Source organism: Meles meles, chromosome 3 (assembly GCF_922984935.1).
Source record: "Meles meles chromosome 3, mMelMel3.1 paternal haplotype, whole genome shotgun sequence".
Taxonomy (NCBI): Eukaryota; Metazoa; Chordata; class Mammalia; order Carnivora; family Mustelidae; genus Meles; species Meles meles.
In genome coordinates, this window is record NC_060068.1 from 51350368 (window position 1) to 51369837 (window position 19470).

Genomic DNA, 19470 nt, shown 5'->3' on the forward strand with positions numbered 1-19470 from the left:
TAATTACAATATAGAAATTGGCAGAATTCTAAATATTTCTGTAAATGATCTCATGCCATGCTGAACATCCATCACAAACACTGTCCCAGTCTAATTCATTTTTTCATGATTAGAATTAACCTTCAAATAGCCATGACATATTCTTGCTCTCCAGGTGATAATTATATAAACATTCAATCTACCATTGAGAGCAGTGCGCTAAGAATCACCTTTCGATGGCCAAAGAGAAAACTAGAACAGTCTGGACTTCTGTTGGCATTGTGGAGCTGCTGTACCTGAACTCGGAACATGCAGACTTCTTTCACATGGCACAAAAATAAGTAGGATAGGATTCATTCAGTTTCAAGTTGCTATTACTAGCAGCCAAATGCAATCCTTAACTCATACATTTGTTCATAGGGACACTTCTGCCAACATCTGAATAAACAGTCAAGAGTCTAAGAACAAGAGAACACCCAATGCTAGTTGCCTCTTTGTTTATAACTCTCTAACTTGTGTTTTGGAATTTCCAACTTAAAATGTCTATGCTAATGACTTGATAATTGTGTATGACTTTTCAATGAAGTGTGAAGCGCTCGCAAAGCAAATTTACAAATGTCAAGTACAATTTGAGAATTATTGTCTCTTTTCTCTAAGATGCAATTTTGTACGGTGATGTTTTTATAAGCTAAAAGCATAACCAAACATATGGAGGAACTAACGACAGGCCTTCTGGAAAGGTTATGAGACAGAAAATGTTCGGTTGCAAAAACTCAATGACCTGTACCCAAGCCCCTTTTAATATGGCAGCCAGAGAGAGAGAGAGAGCAAGCGGACAGTGTAGGAGAACGACTTCATTTCCTCTTAGGAACTCTTTTCTGAGTATAAGCTTCATTTTTAAAACTCTCAATAAACCAAGAAGACAGGCAGGTGAAAAGTAAAAAAATGGAGGAGCTGACCTTACTTTAAAAAATGCCTTCTGTGGGAGAAAAACCAATTGTCATTATCAGCCAATGAGTGTTTTCCATTTTAAGCCCAGCTCAACCTCAACAGTTGCCAAATACATTTGCCACAAGAAGACTGAAAAGATATTCAAGATACCACCATGAATATATTTTCAAGGACTCAAGTCAGCTAATGAAACCTCAAGAATTTATTTTTCAAATATCTAGCGAGGCAGTCAAAATACTGTAACTAAAATTTTAATTAACACTTATCATGATTAGTGATATTGGTTTTATGGATCAATCCGTAATGTTGACTTCACATATTGTATACACTTTACACATATGGGAGGGAGCATTTATTAAAAAAAGGGATTCACTTTATGGGGCACCTGGGTGGCTCAGTGGGTTAACCCTCTGCCTTCGGCTCAGGTCACGATCTCAGGGTCTTGGGATCAAGCCCCGCATCTGGCTCTCTTCTCAGCGGGGAGCCTGCTTCCCCCTCTCTGCTCGCCTCTCTGCCTACTTGTGATCTCTCTCTCTCTTTGTCAAATAAAATCTTTCAAAAAAAAGAGTCACTTTTTAAATCTCTATTATAAGAAAATCAGAGCATATTTTAATAATTTTAAAGTATTATCAAAGTACACCATTACTGATAGGAAAAAAAATCTGGAAAAAGTAATAACTAAACCATAACGAAAAAACAGTCAAAACTCCTTCCCCAACATAGGACTCTCTGCTAAGCTGATCCAATGAATGGTTACCCAAACTAGGGCATCATGATGGAAATCTCACTATCACAAAAGGTAAGCCTTTTGATTATTGAGAAGCACTAATTACAAGTCTCCTGCTGTTCTGAGCTAAAGTCTGTACTCACTGTTTCCAATTCTGCAATGTGAAAATAAGAGAGCTTCCCCTCCCCCCCAATCTCACAGCCCTTCCAAGAGTTGAAGAGGGCTTTGATATCAATACCTAGGCCAACCCTTCTCATCCCAATTCCTTATATCATCCATATATGCCAAGGTTTGTAGATTCTTCTACTTCCTGGCTATCCTCCAGGCTGATTCTTTTTTGTCAATGTCCCTCGGGGGGTGGGGGGAGGTATCTGAGAACAACTGGATATGGAATAGGATGAAATTCAACTGCTATACAATTAAGTGTGGCTCTTCATCACCTTGGATTATAGCTGTGATTTATTTGATACCAAATCCTTGGTACCACACTATACTTGGGAGAAAACAGAATCAGCTTTATAATAATGTTTTACTACTCCATTTGCAGAAATGCACTGCAATAATATTAAAGTTAGGACAGCTAGCACATTGTCAATATATTTATTGAAAAATGCTTTGAATATTGATGTTGTTTTTCTAAAGCAATACTTACAAGGGATGTCATTATTGATATGGTCTGATGTACATTAACAACTTCACCAAAGATACAAGCCTGTGACCCAAAATTTTTTAAAAAATTGTTTATAATCACTTTTTAATAATTACATTACCTGGTACCATAATCCACAACCACCCAATCTTTTGCCGTTCCTGTGATAGCATCATGATGTTGAAACAGTCCCAAATTTCTTCTGGCTTCTGTCAGTGTCATGTAATGGGATGATGAAAGAAATTTACTTATCTTGTATTTCTGAGCTTGTTTCAGGGCGAAATAGTAAAGAATTTCAGCAGCCCTAATTGCATAAAACAGTCATTAATTCTTATTTCAAAACAAACATTTACTATGTAAATATGTGGTACTGATACATTTTCAAATGCGGTTTTTTAAAAATCCAAGATTTCAGCACAATTTTTAAAAAAGATATTGATAATAAATATTCCTATAAAACCATCAAGATATCCATCTAATATATATATATATATATATAAATTATCAATCATCAGAGAACATCATGTCTAAATTGATATAAAGGACCCTTGTTCCAGACGGTCCTGGGAAAAAGCCAGTAGCCACTGGCAGTGAGATAGGTTTACTTATGTATAACATAGTGAAAAAAAATAGCTCCACCCAGGAGTAAGAAGTGGATAATGGTTTCTGTCCTTTCTTCTCTCCAAGATCGACAGACACGTACTAGGAACTTCATCACCAGAAAGCCATTCACTCTCACATATGTACATTAAAGGAGAGATGGCGCAGAAATGGTCACACAAGTGGGAGACTAACAGTGAAGGAGAGTCAGAAAGCGATGGCCTGACAGCTCAGTAACAACGGCTAGTCTCCACGCTGAATGAGAACATTCAACAACTAGAGGGAATGGAACAATATACACTGAAAGGTGATAAAACATATGCTGTTGTTTCTTGCTTATTTTAATGAAGAAAATACTTTGACTTAAGAATAGTTCGTGAGCAAGAATATGTGGACTTATCATTTTCATGTTTTATTTTTTTCATCAGAGGATATGGTTCAAGACAGGTTTCAAAAGAAGTTCTTTAAAAAAAGATATGGCTTGGGGTGCCTGGGTGGCTCAGTGGGTTAAAGTCTCTGCCTTCAGCTTGGGTATGATCCCAGGGTCCTGGAATCGAGCCCCGCATCAGGCCCTCTGCTCAGCAGGGAGCCTGCTTCCTCCTCTCTCTCTGCCTACTTGTGATCTCTGTCTGTCAAATAAATAAATAAAATCTTTAAAAAAATATCCCTTTGGGGCGCCTGGGTGGCTCAGTGGATTAAGCCGCTGCCTTCGGCTCAGGTCATGATCTCAGGGTTCTGGGATCGAGTCCCGCATCGGGCTCTCTGCTCTGCGGGGAGCCTGCTTCCTCCTCTCTCTCTGCCTGCCTCTCTGCCTACTTGTGATCTCTCTCTCTGTCAAATAAATAAATAAAATCTTTAAAAAAAAAATCCCTTTAAATTTTGAAATAATTAAATGATATTAAATAATTTCTGCCTTTAAATTCCAATCCTTCTAAAATTCATGGCAGGAGAAACACTAAATGTGAATTAAGGAAATTGCATATATATGTTCATCTATATCCAAAACACATATTCCTGGCTTTGCAAGGGTATATATACATACAGATATCCCAAAATATAAACACGGGATTTAAAAAATATTTTCTTCTTTAGACTCTTCTATCCTATCCAAATGTTTTACAAATGAGCATCAAGATGACATATCTTTTATCAAACAATAAACTTATTTTCAAATCAGTTGATTACATTTTGAAATTCATAATTACTATATGCTTTGTTTTATTGTAAAGCAGAATTTTCAAAATATATTACTACTTGCACTAAGTACTTCACCTTAAATATGTTCAATAAAGTAAGATTGAATCAATATTTATAACTCTTTGTCACTAAAAAACAGTTGACACTTCTAAAAAAATGCAGTGGTCCAAAAGAATCTCTACATTACTTAGTACTTTTTCTGTTTTTAATCATAAGTAATTTAGAGTAACATAATAGATAATTAATACTCTATTGGCCAAGAATGCATAAATCTCTATAATATAGAAATACCATTTTATTATAAATACAGTAACATGTATCCACCCAGCACATTTGTGAATATCCCAAAAACAGGCAAAGATCAGGCTTTTTTTTTTTTTTTTTTTTTTTTTTTTTTTTTAAAGATTTTATTTATTTATTTGACAGGCAGAGATCACAAGTAGGCAGAGAGGCAGGCAGAGAGAGAGAGAGAGGAAGCAGGCTCCCTGCTGAGCAGAGGAGTCCGATGCGGGGCTCGATCCCAGGACCCTGGGATCATGACCTGAGCTGAAGGCAGAGGCCTTAACCCCCTGAGCCACCCAGGTGCCCCAAAGATCAGGCTTTTGAAATATAGGTAATAGCATAGAAATGATAAAAATTAAAAAAAAAAAAAACAAAAAAAAACACCAACAACACACTACTATACCAAAGTACAACTCTTGGAGAAATTCATGATCTTTATAAAAAGGCTTTCCGAAATGTACTGTTTCTACCAGTACTTAGAAGAATGTAGGTATGACATGACTTTTAATTTTTTTATTTATCTTTTTTATTAATTATTTTCATTAACATATAATGTACTATTTGCCCCAGAGGTACAGGTCTGTGAATCATCAGGCTTACACACTTCACAACACTCACCATATCACACTGACTTTTTATTTTTAATACTAGGATTCATCATGAAAATTAATCATCATGAATTCATGATCTGAACTAAGCTGGAAGTGAACTTATGAAAATGGATTAACCTCCCAGGCTACACACACATAGAAAGAGCCCCAGAAGTCCTCAGGGTGGTTCATCTTTACTATAAAGTAACAAGACCCACTATGATAGCTACTAGCCACATGTGGTTATTTACACTTAAGCCAATTAAAATTAAAGGGAATTAAGAGTTCAGTTTCTCACCCACACTGGTCACATTAAGTGCTCAACAGTTACACATGGCAAGTAGCTACCATACTGAACAGTGCAGAAAGCAGATCAGAAGATTTCCACCACAGCAGAAAGTTCTGTGGGCCAGTGACTCCAAGTTCTACTGGACAATGATAGGTTAGAGCATTGTTGTTTTCTGCTGACTTTTTGCCTTCTCCCTGTCGCTGTGCTTTCTCAGCCAATCACTCTGCCACTATCAGTTCTCATCTCTTTCAAGTTTTGCTCTTCTAAACAGAGAATCACACCTATAGAAATATGTTTCAAATAAATAAGAACTGAGGTGCAGCCTCTGGAGTTTTCCCCCATATAAAATATATTGGTTTTATATTATGTACTTTGAGGCCCACATTTTGGCCATGGAGAGACCCTATTTGTTCTTTGTGACCTTTGCTTATTTCCAACAATTTAGTCTGCCTGATTACTGACCTGCAGACACACATGACCATGCCACTGGATATTATCACAGTGTGCAAACAATACCAGTAATTAATTAGAAACATGTAAAAAACCTAAGATACAGGAGAAAGTCTAATCATATTAACTGCTTTTCCTTTCAAAGCAAAAACCCATGTAATAATCTGATTCTGCATTGGAGACGTATCTCTGATTACATTAAAATTTCACAATTACATTAAACATTCTAATATTGCATAAATGTATATTATGCAAAACTCTATGAAAAGGCTATGATCACATAAAAGAGGTGAATAATTGATGTAGCTATCTAAACGTAAATTTTGTACCTTAAATGGGATTCCAGTATCCTATCCATTCGTTTGTAAAAGGGTCTGGATGTAAAGTAGCCGCTCCAGTAATGATCGTCTCGGTCAGCGTAAGTGAAAAAATCTCCACTTAGAACAGGGAACATGGATTGGCTATTCTTCCTGATGGCTACATCTTCTTTATCCAGTGCATCAAAATAATCTGATAATGTCCCAAACTGTATCTAATGAAAAAAAATAAATTATTCATTCTCTACCTTAAAAATTACTTCTAGCTTTGAAAGTAAAAGTTAATAGTAAATATTTAAGATGTGTTTCCAAGTTAGGATGAAAATCTAGCTCAGAGCGTACAAAACTCAAGTTCAGGGGGAGAAATACACAGTAACTCTTTCACTTGCATCAGGTCCCAAATTAAACTCAAATAAAACGTACACACTTAAGGGGTTAGAAGTACTTAGATATACAAATCTGTGGGTCTGAAAATGCCTTACAAATCTCCAGAATTTCAAACTGTGTAAGGGTCAGGGAATAAAATAACTCAGAGATGAATAAAAGATGGGAAGCAGCAAAAATAAAACATTTACATAACAGTATGGTTAACTGTTAAGTATTTTCCTATGTCATATGCACATATACTCCCCTGGCCTCCCCGTACCCCTAGTTTGAGGTCTCATGAGGGAGACTTTAAGAACAGCAGGTCATTAAAAAAATGGACTTCCTCTACCAGCAGGTAACATTGAATAGAAGTAAAACACAAAGAATGACAAGAACTGCAAGGCTGACTGCCCAAATGAAAAGGTCTTTTGACTAATGATTTAAATTACCAGAACATAAATCCATTTTTATGAGCCCAAGCTATTCCATAAATCAAAGGAAAAAAGAAGTATTATACCAGACCATGTAAACAGATATTGAAAGGCAGTGTTTTTAGAGACAGAGAATTTAAAAGGGAATTTTTTCTTTGAAGAACGGTAAGATGCTGTTTTTGCTGTTTCCTACCACATACACACACACACTGAAAGCTATTTTGATTCAATGTGGCAGAAAAATAGTTAAGAGTAATTAAAAAACAGCGAGTAGTGCTCTAAGAGTCGCTAAGAACAGCACAGAACCTGGATCCAGATAACATGGGTTTGAATTCCATCTCTACTGCTTACTTAATATGTGGTTTTGAACATGTTATATATTGCGTCTGTGTTACAGCTAATAGGGTTCTAAGTAAAATGCTTAGAAACACAACTGGCAAATAATGGTCTGAGTTTTAGGTATCACTTTTCTATTGCAAAGGCAAAATTTCAGCTGGAAACACAACTGATACTAGTATGACAAATCTAAGTTATCATCATGCACCTGTGACACAATACATTTAATAATAGCAAAACAGACAATTATTTCTAAATCCTTATGTTTACATCACAGAAAAGCAATTTTCAATAGTATTACCTAGTCTTGTCTGGGCTTCACCAAACACAATGTATCATGGGCAAGTTAATCTATTTGTGTCTCAGCTTCCTCATCTATAACGGGGATGATTACAGTACCTATCAGAAAATGTTCAGAGAATTTAAAAAGTTAACTAAGGTGAAGCACTTTGAAAAATTAATAGCAGGGGCGCCTGGATGGCTCAGTGAGTTACGCATCTGACTCTTGATTTCAGCTCAGGTCATGATCTCGAGGTCATAAGATTGAGCCTTACATGGGGCTCTGTATTGGGCATGGAGCATTCTTAAAAGTCTTTCCCTTTGCTCATCCCCCCCCACCCTGACAAGCATGTGCTCTCCCTTTCTTTCGTTAAAAAAAAAAAAAAGTTAACGGCAAATAGTAAGTAACTCAAAAATTAAGTGTTATTTGTTATTTGCCTAACACATTCTAAAAAGCAGAATTAAGTATGTGTGTACAACCATGAGGGTCACAAATACAAAGAAATACAGCATTAACTTCAGGCCCAGAGGGTACAGATAAGCTCAGGGAAGTACACTGATAAAAGTAAAAATATTCAGCAATCTAAATTTCTGGGCCTTACTTTCTCACCTATATAAAAAAGGGATTTCTATAACAAAATCCCCTTCAGTTTCAGATTTTAGGGAACTGTGGCATGCCACAGAGTCAATATTAACAACAAAGTATATCCTTTTAAACTATTTTAATTAATTTTTGGTATTAGCCAAGATGAAAATATTTCCTTCTTGGCGATATCCTGGGCAAAGTTTACGTAAGTGGACTGGTTGGTTTTCTCACAAACTTGACTCAGTCTCAAAGGATTGATATATAATCCTCTGTGTGTGTGTTTGTGTATATACACACACAGGCATATATATATATATATCCTGTATATATAATTTCTAGTCTCTTGGTAGCTCAAATATAGTACATATTCCAAATAACAAAAAAAGTAAATGTTCTTTACATGAAAAGGCAACAAAGTATATATTTAATATAACCTTATTCTTAAACATAATCAAATTCCTCTATCAGAACAACATATGAGGAAAAAAATATGTAAATTGTTAAATAAGTGATGACCAATGGCAAACTAACCGTCTTGACTAGTACAATGCCAATTTTTTAGCCATATAAATTCAATTGCTTGCTTTTGTTTTTCCTTTCATCAAAAGAAATAATCATAAATCGAAGCTTTTGGCTTGGACGAAATAACTTCAAACATCCTACAGAGAACAGATATAACTAGATAAACCACAGAAAGAAAAAAAGCTTTTGTTTGAAGGTATGTAAGGGCAATCAAAGCAGAAACACGTGAGTGACAAAAATTCCGTAAAAAAAGGAAACACATGAAGGTTACTGGGTACAAGGTTAGAATGCAAAAGTCAACTGTATTTTTATATGTGGAATATATCACGTTCATGGATGGCCCAATATTTGTAAGGAAGTTAACTGCACTCAAATTGATTTATAGGTTCAATGCAATCCCAACCAAAATTCCAACTTTTTGGGGGGTAGAAATTTAAAAGTTGATCTTAAACCTATATAGAACTATAAAGAAAACCAATACAATCTTGAGAAGGAAACAAAATTAGAAGAATTATGCTATCAGACATTAATATCTATTCTACAACCACAGTAATTAAAACAGTATGAGATTAGTCAAATAGACAGATTGAATAGAGTCGACAGGAGATCCACAGAAATGGTTTCACTCATAATTAATGACAACGATGGTGCTGCAGTAAAGTGGGCAAACTGGTCTTTTCAATAAATGGTGGGAGAAACCCATCTGGGCAAAATGCAACTTGATCCCTATCTTCATACAATTCACAAAAAAACCAATTCCAAAGAGATTACAGACCTAAATATTGAAGGTAAGAGAATAAAGCTTCTGGAGGACAGCTTCATAGAAGTGTATTTTCATGACTATGGGGTATAAACAAAAATTTCTTAAGCAGAACGTGACAAGCACTAACCATAAAGGAAAATACTGTTAAATTAGATTTAACTAAAACAAAGAATTCATGTTTATTAAAAGACAGCTTTAAGAAAGAAATTTAAAAACTGGCTTACATAGTGGGAGACAGTATTTGCATAACTTTTATCTGAAGAAAGACTCAAACCAAAATACATAAAAGAGCTATAAATGGTACAAAAAGACAACCCAATTTAAGGAAAAGTCATCAAAAACTTTAGTCACTTCACAAACAGCAATAAACTTATGAAAAGACATTCAACTCATTAACCAACATGGAAATATAAAACAAAACCATTACATCAGTCATAAAAAAAAAAAGAAAAAAAATCCTTATAATAAAAAATGTCAGTAAGGAAGTATAGCAACTGAAATTGTCATGCAGCGCAAGGACTAGTGCATCTATTTTGGGATGCCGTTTAGAAATATCTACTGAAGTTGAACACGTGCATTTTCAATGACCAAAAAGTCCCATCCCATTTTATACCCACATAAATTCACATAATATATATAAATACATTCACAATATTCAAAATGGCTTTATTTGTAATAGACAAAAACCGGAAACAACCCAAATGTCCATTAATAATAGAATGGACAAATTGTGACATATCAAATGGATACTAAGGATAATATACAGTATTAAAAAGGAATATATTATGGGGTGCCTGGGTGGCTCAGTTGGTTAAGCATCTGACTCTTGATCTTGGTTCAGGTCATGATCATGGGGTCCTGAGACTGAGTTTCACGTTGGGCTCTGTACTCCGCTCAAAGTCTGCTTGAGAATCTCTTTCCTCTCCGTCTGTACCTCCCCCCGCTCGCATTCCCCCCTCCACTAAAATAAATAAATAAAATCTTTAAAAAAAAATGAATAGGGGCACCTGGGTGGCTCAATGGGTTAAAGCCTCTGCCTTCAGCTCGGGTCATGATCCCAGGGTCCTGGGATCGAGCCCCACATTGGGATCTCTGCTCAGCAGGGAGCTTGCTTCCTCTTCTCTCTCTGCCTGCCTCTTTGCCTACTTGTGCTCTCTCTGTGTCAAATAAATAAATAAAATCTTTCAAAAAAATATTAAAAAAAATGAATATACTGCTATATGCAACACAGATGAATCTCACAAACACTACGTGGAGCAGAGAAAGGCGGAGACAAAGTGACATACTTAAGATTCCCTTCTTATATCATTTCAAAAGAAATAATACTACTCACAATGATAAAAGGGAAAATAAGGTTACTTCTGTAATATTTGGCAATGATTTGAAGGACATCTAAGGGACTCTTTTGGGATGCTGTAAATGCTAGAGGCGGTTCAACATGGGGGTTTTTAAACTTGAAAAATTCTCTGTATACTTCTGGTTTGTGCATGTCTCCTATGTATGTGATACTTATAATTCATGTAATCAAAAAGTAACTTTATTTTTTATTATGTTACATTAGTCACCATACAGTACATGATTAATTTTTGATGTATTGTTCTGTGATTCACTGTTTACATATAACACCCAATGCTCCATGCAATATGTGCCCATCTTTTTTTTTTTTTAAGATTTTATTTATTTATTTGACAGATAGCAATCACAAGTAGGCAGAGAGGCAGGCAGAGAGAGAGAGAGAGGAGGAAGCAGGCTCCCCGCCGAGCAGAGAGCCCAATATGGGGCTCAATCTCAGGACCCTGGGACCATGACCTGAGCCGAAGGCAGAGGCTTTAACCCACTGAGCCACCCAGGCGCCCAATACGTGCCCATCTTAATACCCATCACTGGGCCAACCCATTCCCCCACCCCCATCCCCTCTAAAACCCTCAGTAAAAACTGCCCTATTGGGCAAAGAAGGATATAGGTAAAATACAAAAATCAGGACTTTAATTTTTTAGAATCAGTGGTAGATCCTTTTGTGGACCTCAAAATCGTTCACTAGGAAGATGTATTTAGGGATAAAATACCCCATCTATATATGCCATCCCCTAAGCAAATGTTTGTGTATCAGCTTCATCTTTGAGGAGATTAAAGAGATAATTTCAACACAGACCTAATGCACTGAGTTCATAATCTGACAGAAATTCAGTTGTAAGTATCTTGAATACACTTGGCATTTTATTTAAATTTAACCACTTGATATTATTTACATTTACTTAATAAACTTGAATTATCCCAACATAAAATGTGGCCTATCATCAGCTTTCTAACTTCCTAAACAGTAACATCTCTTCTTCTCTATAGTATTTCCATAGATATTCTACTGTCTCATAGGTTAGTATGTGACTATAATAAACACATTGGGTAATTTTCTCATATAGGGTCTAAGATAGGACTCTTGTTTGAATCCTGACTCATGAAACATACGCTAAGAAAAAATTGCCTGTATGTGATCAGGAAAATCTGAATCGATCTGGATACATAATATTGAATTATTGTTAATTTTTTAGATATATTAATGCCATTACGATTGTATTTTTAAATAGAGTCCTCATCATTTGTAAGTAGTGAAATGGTTACAGATGAAACTAAATGACTACTATTTCCTCCAAAATAATCCCCGGGAGAGGGTGAGAGAGGACAGTGAGCCATAGCTGAAGAGAGAGTGACCTTGAATTGATCAATGTGGTAGCTGAACTATGGATATGGGGAAGCAGGATTCAGGGGAAGGGTACTTTAGTTGTTTTCATAACTTTATAATACATTCGATATTTTCCAACCGGGGGGGGGGGCGGTGGGTGGGTGTGGGGGAACAGGAAGAGCTACAGACAAATAATTAATTTTGGAAGTCTTCTCAACCAAGAAAAATGCTAGTGTATTCTCTGGACACAAGATATTCATTTGCAAAATTCATGACATGTTCATCTGTATCTGCCCATCACAATACTAAATCACAAGGATGCAACTGTCACAGAGAAACAAACTTTCAATGCTGGTAGAAAAACAGGACATCACTGAAAATAAAGATGACAACTTAGTAGTGCATATTGACAACTACATAAAGGTAACATCTCTTTAATGCTGTAGGAATGGGAGCAAGGGACAACTTCAGAAATGTAACTATAGTACTAGATAATTTTCCTGTTTAAGAACTACCCTCTTACATAAGGACTACATATACTAGGAAATATTGGGATATGGGACAAAGAAACTAAGGCTATTCTGTTTTAGCCTCATTTAATAATGAAAGCTTAACTTCAAATACAGTATCATAATTAAATATTTTCAAATTACCTTAACATTATACTCAGGATGAGAATTCATATAATCAAAAAGCAGTTGATAATTCTTATACTGATGATCCCATTCTGTACGTTCACAGTAGCGAAAATCATCTCCTAGTGGGGCCAGGACAACTGTAGTACGGAAGAGTTTTGACTTTTTTCGGTATTGATCTAGAAGCATCTCAGCCCTACAAAAGAAAAAGGGAAAATAAGAGTAATATTAAGAAAAGGACAACAGGGCAACTCATTAAAAAGTGTATTATGTTAAAAGAAATTGTTGTATATTCTTCCTGTACTCTAGATTAGCATGATTTATAAGGCAGATTTTAAAAAAACTACTAACTAATTTTCATTATCCATTTAAAATATTCCTGGGACACCTGGTTGGCTCAGTGAGTTAAGCCTCTGTCTTCAGCTCAGGTCATGTTCTCAGGGTCCGGGATCAAGCCCCACATTGGGCTCTCTGTTCAGCAGGGAGCCTGCTTCCCCCTTTCTCCCTGTCTGCCTCTCTGCCTACTTGTGATCGTTCTCTGGTAAATAAATAAATAAAAATAAAGTCTTTAAAATATTCCTAGATTCTGGGGTGCCTGGGTGACACAGTTGGTTGAGCATCCAGATTCTTGGTTTTAGCTTGGGTCGTGATCTTAGGGTCATGAAATCAAGCCCTGCACTGGGTCCTGCACTCAGCTCAGAGTCAACTTGGGACTCTCTCTTCCTCCACCCCTCCCCCCTGCTTTCTCTCTAAAATGGATAAATAAATCTTTTAAAAAACATACTCATAAATTCTTACCAGAGGGAAAACCCCGCAGTGTCCAATAGGTTATCCTTAGAGAAATAAAGTCACGGACCAACTCTGACATATAATAATTGGGAACATCAACAGCCTCCTGAAGGGCGCCTGGGGGGCTCAGTGGGTTAAAGCCTCTGCCTTCGGCTTAAGTCATGATCCCGGGGTCCTGGGACTGAGCCCCGCATTGGGCTCTCTGCTCTGCAGGGAGCCTGCTTCCTCCTCTCTCTCTGCCTGCCTCTCTGCCTACTTGTGATCTCTGTATGTCAAATAAATAAATAAAATCTTAAAAAAAAAAAAATAGCCTCCTGAAGCCCAGCCATAGACACTGGATCCCAGACTGTCCATGTTTTAAAATAATTTAGTCCAAGAAGACAATAAGGAGTTCTCGCCTATATAAACTTTGAAGTTGGCTTTGACTTAAGACCCCTTTCTATAATTTGATCTAAACTTGCCTGATTCAACATAAAAAAAGTAATAGTTTGAATGAAACCGATTACAGAACCCGATTTCCTCTTCAAAAGGAAGAAAAGCAACTCACTTAACACCTGCCATCAATAAACTGGGTATCTGTCACCGTGTCCTTCCCAGTGCTGATCAACAGATAAAGCTTTGAAGTTGAATTAGTTCTTTTGATTTCTACCTCCCACAGATCTAACCCAGGAGTCTAAAGGTCAGCTAAATACTAAATGTGCTGATGTGCTTTTAAGTTTCATATTCTAGTATTCTGCAGAAAACCTTTGGGGTTGAACTGCTGAATGCTGAATTGGGGTACCATTTGAGCAAGTCTAGAAAACAAACTATTTAAGAGGAATGGCTTAGAAAAATGAAATTAAATAAGCAGATGAACTCACAGTAGTTCTCTATGTAATGCCACGTTTAAGAAATTAGTGATGACTAATGTGCTTTTTACCCAGTATTCCAATTTTCTTGTCAAGGGTTATTGAGAAGTTCCAATTCACGATATAAAAACTTACGAAAGAAACTCAAAGAATATCAATAATGGAAAGAAGTATTTTATAGAATTAAAAACATTTAAATTTAGAATCTCACATGATCTTTTCATACTGATGGTCTCTGAAACTGCCTTGCAATATTAAATTATTAGCAAAATTCAATAACTTGGTGAGTAAAATATAACCATAATGTTCTGACATAACATAGTTTTCTGAGATTAGCATTCGGTAGAGTACTCAATTTTTACTAATAATTTATGAATATTCCACACTTACCAAAAATAACCTTGGATTATTATTTATAATTAAAAAACACATGTCTAATGAAATTAATCAAATAGAAAGATAAATAAGAGAAAAATAAATAAGAGAGAAAACCGAACATAGAAATCACAGATATAAGTATACTGTGACTGAGCATTCAATCAGATCCCCCTAGGCAACCAGCATAGAAAAGGATAAGTGATCATTCAAGTGAATGCCGAGGTTTACTACTAGATATATCATATCTTTTGTGTATATGCATAAGACACATAAGAGGAAAGAAATCACAAACATTAAATGTGACTTTTCCATTCAGCATCTGTCCTAATTCCCAAGCTCCTGCCAGAAGGTGTCAACACTGGCAAAGCCAAGAGACCAATTTATACTACCTGATAGAGAGTGGATATTCACAAAATCTATGTACACTAATGCCAAATGAATTGACCAATATCACATTTGAAGATGTGTAGCAGCAATCTGCTCTTCCCTTCTACCAGGTTAGAAATGTCAACTTAACTAGAACCAAGAAAAAAGAAAAAATTCCCTAGAATATCCTGTATCATGTGACATGTAAATCACCATTATATGTAAAATATACTGTATGAGAACAAACACTCAACTTGATAAAGAATGGTATTTCTTTATTTGTGAAGTAGAAGAACCTGTAAATTATAGTTAAATTTCATTTTCTTTAGGTATTAAAAATCAAGTGCCACTAAGCTGGAATGCCTGGTTTTGATGTCCATTCATCACAAAGTAAAAAGGAAGGTGATATCGGGAATGTAAAGTAACCAGTAGAGTTAAGATTTCAAGACTTATAAGAAGTTTTTAAAAAAATCTACATAAGTATTAAATAGACTCTTTCATCTCCATGCCCCCAGGTGCCTGGAAACCACTCGCAGGTTCACTGGAAGTGACTAAACACAGGGTATGTTCCTGGGTGGGCAATCTTTGAAGTGTCAGATGGGACACAGCAAAAGGATTACACAAAATAGCTTTTTTCCCCAATAATGCACTTTAAACAGGTACTCTCAGCAGCACCCAAGAAAGAAAAGGAGGAGCCTCACAAGGTCTTTGGTGCACTGGGAGTTCCCAACTGAAGCATCTGGTTACCTTCAAAGGAATTCTCTATCTCTGACCTTCTGAGCTACAGAACAGCTTATGCTGCCCAACTCTCTACCTTTTGCCACATGATATACTTGATTATTCTCCTCTGTCTAACTAACCTAACCCCAGAAAGCATGCTATTTCACTCTTCCTCATTGATCTTCATTGCAGTAGGAACCAATAAAATGAAACCAGGCTGATCCCTAATCTTGGACAGTTTTTCAAAATAACTATGAAAGTCAGATTTTGCTAGAAGGGCTCTATGGCTTCAAGAAGGCTGCCATGTTAAGATACTTTTGTGTGTGCTACAGTGAGAGGCTCACAATGGAGTATTTTATGGCCACAAGGACTGACTCAAGGCAGAGACTCAATTCACCTTCTCCTTCCGCACACAGTTTTTAAAAAGCAATTTTTTAAATAAATAGACTTGACAGTGCATACTGCAAAGATTTAACTCTATCTAAAAGGCTTTATCATTGTGCTTCGCAACCACCTGGGGTGTGGTTATGTGAGTACAGTATTCTCATTTTGCTGGGCTGGAAATTTTTCGAAAGCTCCCTGGGTGAGTTGGGCAGCCATGCTTGGTAACTCTTGACCTAAGTCACCCCTGCCCATTTTAACCCTCCTATGGAAGGTACAATGCCTGGCTGCTTCTTAGCACCTCACATGAACGTGGAGTTCCCAGAAACCATCAAACTTACAAATGGCAAAAAACCCCCAAAAAACCAAAAAACAAAAAACAAAAAAAAACCCACATAATTATTGTTATACAGTTAATGTATACAATATGAGGAGTTTAAAAATATGCCTACATTTGTGTTACCATCATGTTACTGAAAATTTTTTAAGGATAACATGTACAAGAACCCAGGCAGAGTAGGTTTTCGGAAACCAGAAATTCTAGGGTCTTAAAAATAGACTTAATGAAACTTGCGGTTTGCAGAATTTATGGCTGTCATCCTAGTTTAACTGTTTACTGTTACCCCTCTCACTCGCAAAAATCTCCTCATGTGGATAATACATAACGCAATCGATGTAAAAAAATAAAATAAAATAAAAGCCTGTATCATCTTTCTGCCAGAGGTGAGTGGTTTATATTGCAACACAATGTTTTATTTAAAGATATTATACACCAGTAATTTTTAAGTGAAGAAATTAAACTTTAAAAGCACACAAATGAGAAGTATAGGTAACTTGGTATAATGAGATGCCTCCGTCATTCTTTTTTTATTTAGGAAAAGATCCGTAAGTATAAATATTCCTAATTAAAAATAGTCTGTGAGTCAAAAATATGAGAAAGATCGAAAGAGGGTATTCATCAGAGCTGGGCAGCATCCACTATTATTGAAATTGTATTAAAAGAACAGATAATTATACTCTTTATGTGTTCCATTTCAACAAACGTGTTTTTGCAGTTGGGTTGCTTTTCTTACTAATGTACACAATAGAGACCAGAAGTTTTATTATCAACGAAAGTATGTGAGATCAATGAAACGCAGCAGAAGGCTTTTATAATGAGAGCAAAGGAGAGGGTAATAACAGAGTGTTATAGTTCTCCATTGTATATTGATCAACTGTTGTTCATTTTCCATTAAGTTATGACACATAAAAGGCACAGTCAAAGATCTGGCATTTTTAAGTCGCTTTAGATCTGGCTGAATAACTACCTTGAGCGTGGATGACGTCGGCCACTGAACCCTTTAGCAAAGAGCAGCAGAGCTGCTGCTTTGTTCACAAGGCCGTCTTAACGAAATGCATATTCTCATACCTCTTTTGGACATTTCCAAGATGTATTGTTTCTGGGGGGACTCCCCAGGGACAACCGAATCTGCCTCCGGGAAGCCGTTTAAAATCAAACTGGCAGCATATTTTAGGATCAGGTCCGCACGTATGAGGGATGTCATAGCTGTAGAAGGGCATCATGTGGCAAAAAATATCTGTGCCAGATCCCAGATCTAAAATAAAGAGCCAACAGACAAAACCTGGATTTATAAATTGTGTTTTCCCCAAACTGATCAAAATGCCAGTACTTTCTACATATATAATGCAAGCTCCACCCTAAATCCACAACCTACTTGACTACTACTCGTACATAAACCCCAGCAGCATTTAACGACAACCAGCCTGAAGGAAGAGACTCACATCTCAGTCTCTACCTCCTCTATCTCAACTGAGCAGAGACCCAACACGGACCAGCATCTGGTGGCCTAGAAAGATACAAACCGAACAGAAGCAAAACTTAATCACTGGCTCATCCAAAATTATGGGCTGTGTCCATCCCTGTGTCCATCCCATATGGGCTGCCAGCTCTTTGCCACATCGGCCCCCATAGCAGTTATGGGACACACTGAGAAAGACCATGACACTGGCTGCAGAGGAAAGGAGAGAAGAAGAAAGGAAGAGAATAAAGGGAAGAAAGGAGGAAGGTAGGGAGCCTTATGAAATGCCGGGCAAATTCCTATCTATTTCTTGCTGTGAGAAGAAGAAAGGGCCACTAGAGGAGTTCCCAGTCTCCCCGATGTTCACCAATGAAGAGCCACTGGGACTTTTCACCAAGAAAGCAACACAGGACAAGTGAAAGTACTTCTTAAAACCAAAAAACAAACAAACAAAAAAAGAACAAAAACAAAGCAAACAAAAAATATTCAGAAAGTGAGCACTGGTTCCTGATGCAGAATTGTCTTTAATTAAATGCTCAATGCCAGCAAGTATCCTTATCACTGCCCTTGAGAGGTCAGAAGCCTACCACCCAGTGATGGAAGGCTTAAACAAGGGTTAATGATTGTTACCTTTGTAGTCTCCTGATCTGTAAATACCACTCCCCCTTTATTTAAGTGTGGATTTCTACTTGTCAGCAGTGGGTTATATACTGCTTTTATGACAAAGACAGACACCACCACCACCACAACAACACACACGCACATTTGACAAAGACAACACGCACATTTGAAAAAATGAAAATAACTGCTTCATTAAGAACCAGAACACACAAAGAAGCTCAAATGAGTTCCAAAACATAATTTTGAAGCAACATGTTCAAATCTATCTGGTAAGTGCTAAAATATTCTAGTTCTATCTCATACTCCATTTAGTTAAAGTAATTACCAGCTCTTTCCCAAATTTTAAAGCTATTATAATTTGTATATTTCTGTGCTGTCAGTTGCTTCACTGAATCACACTCGAGTGTGACATCATAGATGCTGGTCACTAATGTTTGCTATCTGCACAGAGGCCCTGGGTGGCAACTTTTCTTTCCTTCTCCTGTAGATCAAAGACACACTAAACAGCCCCGCTCCTTTGCCGCACCTGTACTATTTAGCAGCTCATTTGCACATCTCAGTTTATCTGCTGCTGTTGGTCTTGTCTTTTATCATACTAAGACTGTAATTTCCTAATAGGCAAAGAAGTTTTCTCTATTTCTTCCGAGCATGGTGTTAAGTACATAAACGTACTTGGTAATTTCTTGCTGATTGATATTTATGGGCAATTTGAATGTGGGCAATACTGTAAGTAGGGCCTCTTCCCATTAAAAATCCTTTTTTAATAAAGAAATTAATATGCTCCTTTGCATCTGATCAAACTATACAGGATATAACCCCCTACGAGTTCTTGTTTTCCCCACAGGTTTTAATTCCCAGAATAAAAAATTATATAGTTAATTTCTTTTCCTTACTGAAAAAACAGCAGTATGTATAACAAAGTTACTGTCTAGATTTACA

The 19470-nt window shown here is 36.6% G+C and overlaps 1 protein-coding gene across 3 annotated transcripts in view; it reads right to left on the reverse strand.

The window, feature by feature from the left end:
- Positions 1-19470, reverse strand: part of MAN2A1 (mannosidase alpha class 2A member 1) — a 172199-nt gene that overhangs the window by 84237 nt on the left and 68492 nt on the right. For all 3 annotated transcript variants that reach the window (XM_045998993.1, XM_045998994.1, XM_045998992.1), the window contains exons 7-10: positions 17520-17706; positions 12648-12825; positions 6044-6246; positions 2428-2610 (exon numbers count right to left, since the gene is read on the reverse strand). In XM_045998993.1, the coding sequence (XP_045854949.1) occupies positions 2428-2610; positions 6044-6246; positions 12648-12825; positions 17520-17706 (751 nt within the window). The remainder of the gene's footprint in view (positions 1-2427; positions 2611-6043; positions 6247-12647; positions 12826-17519; positions 17707-19470) is intronic.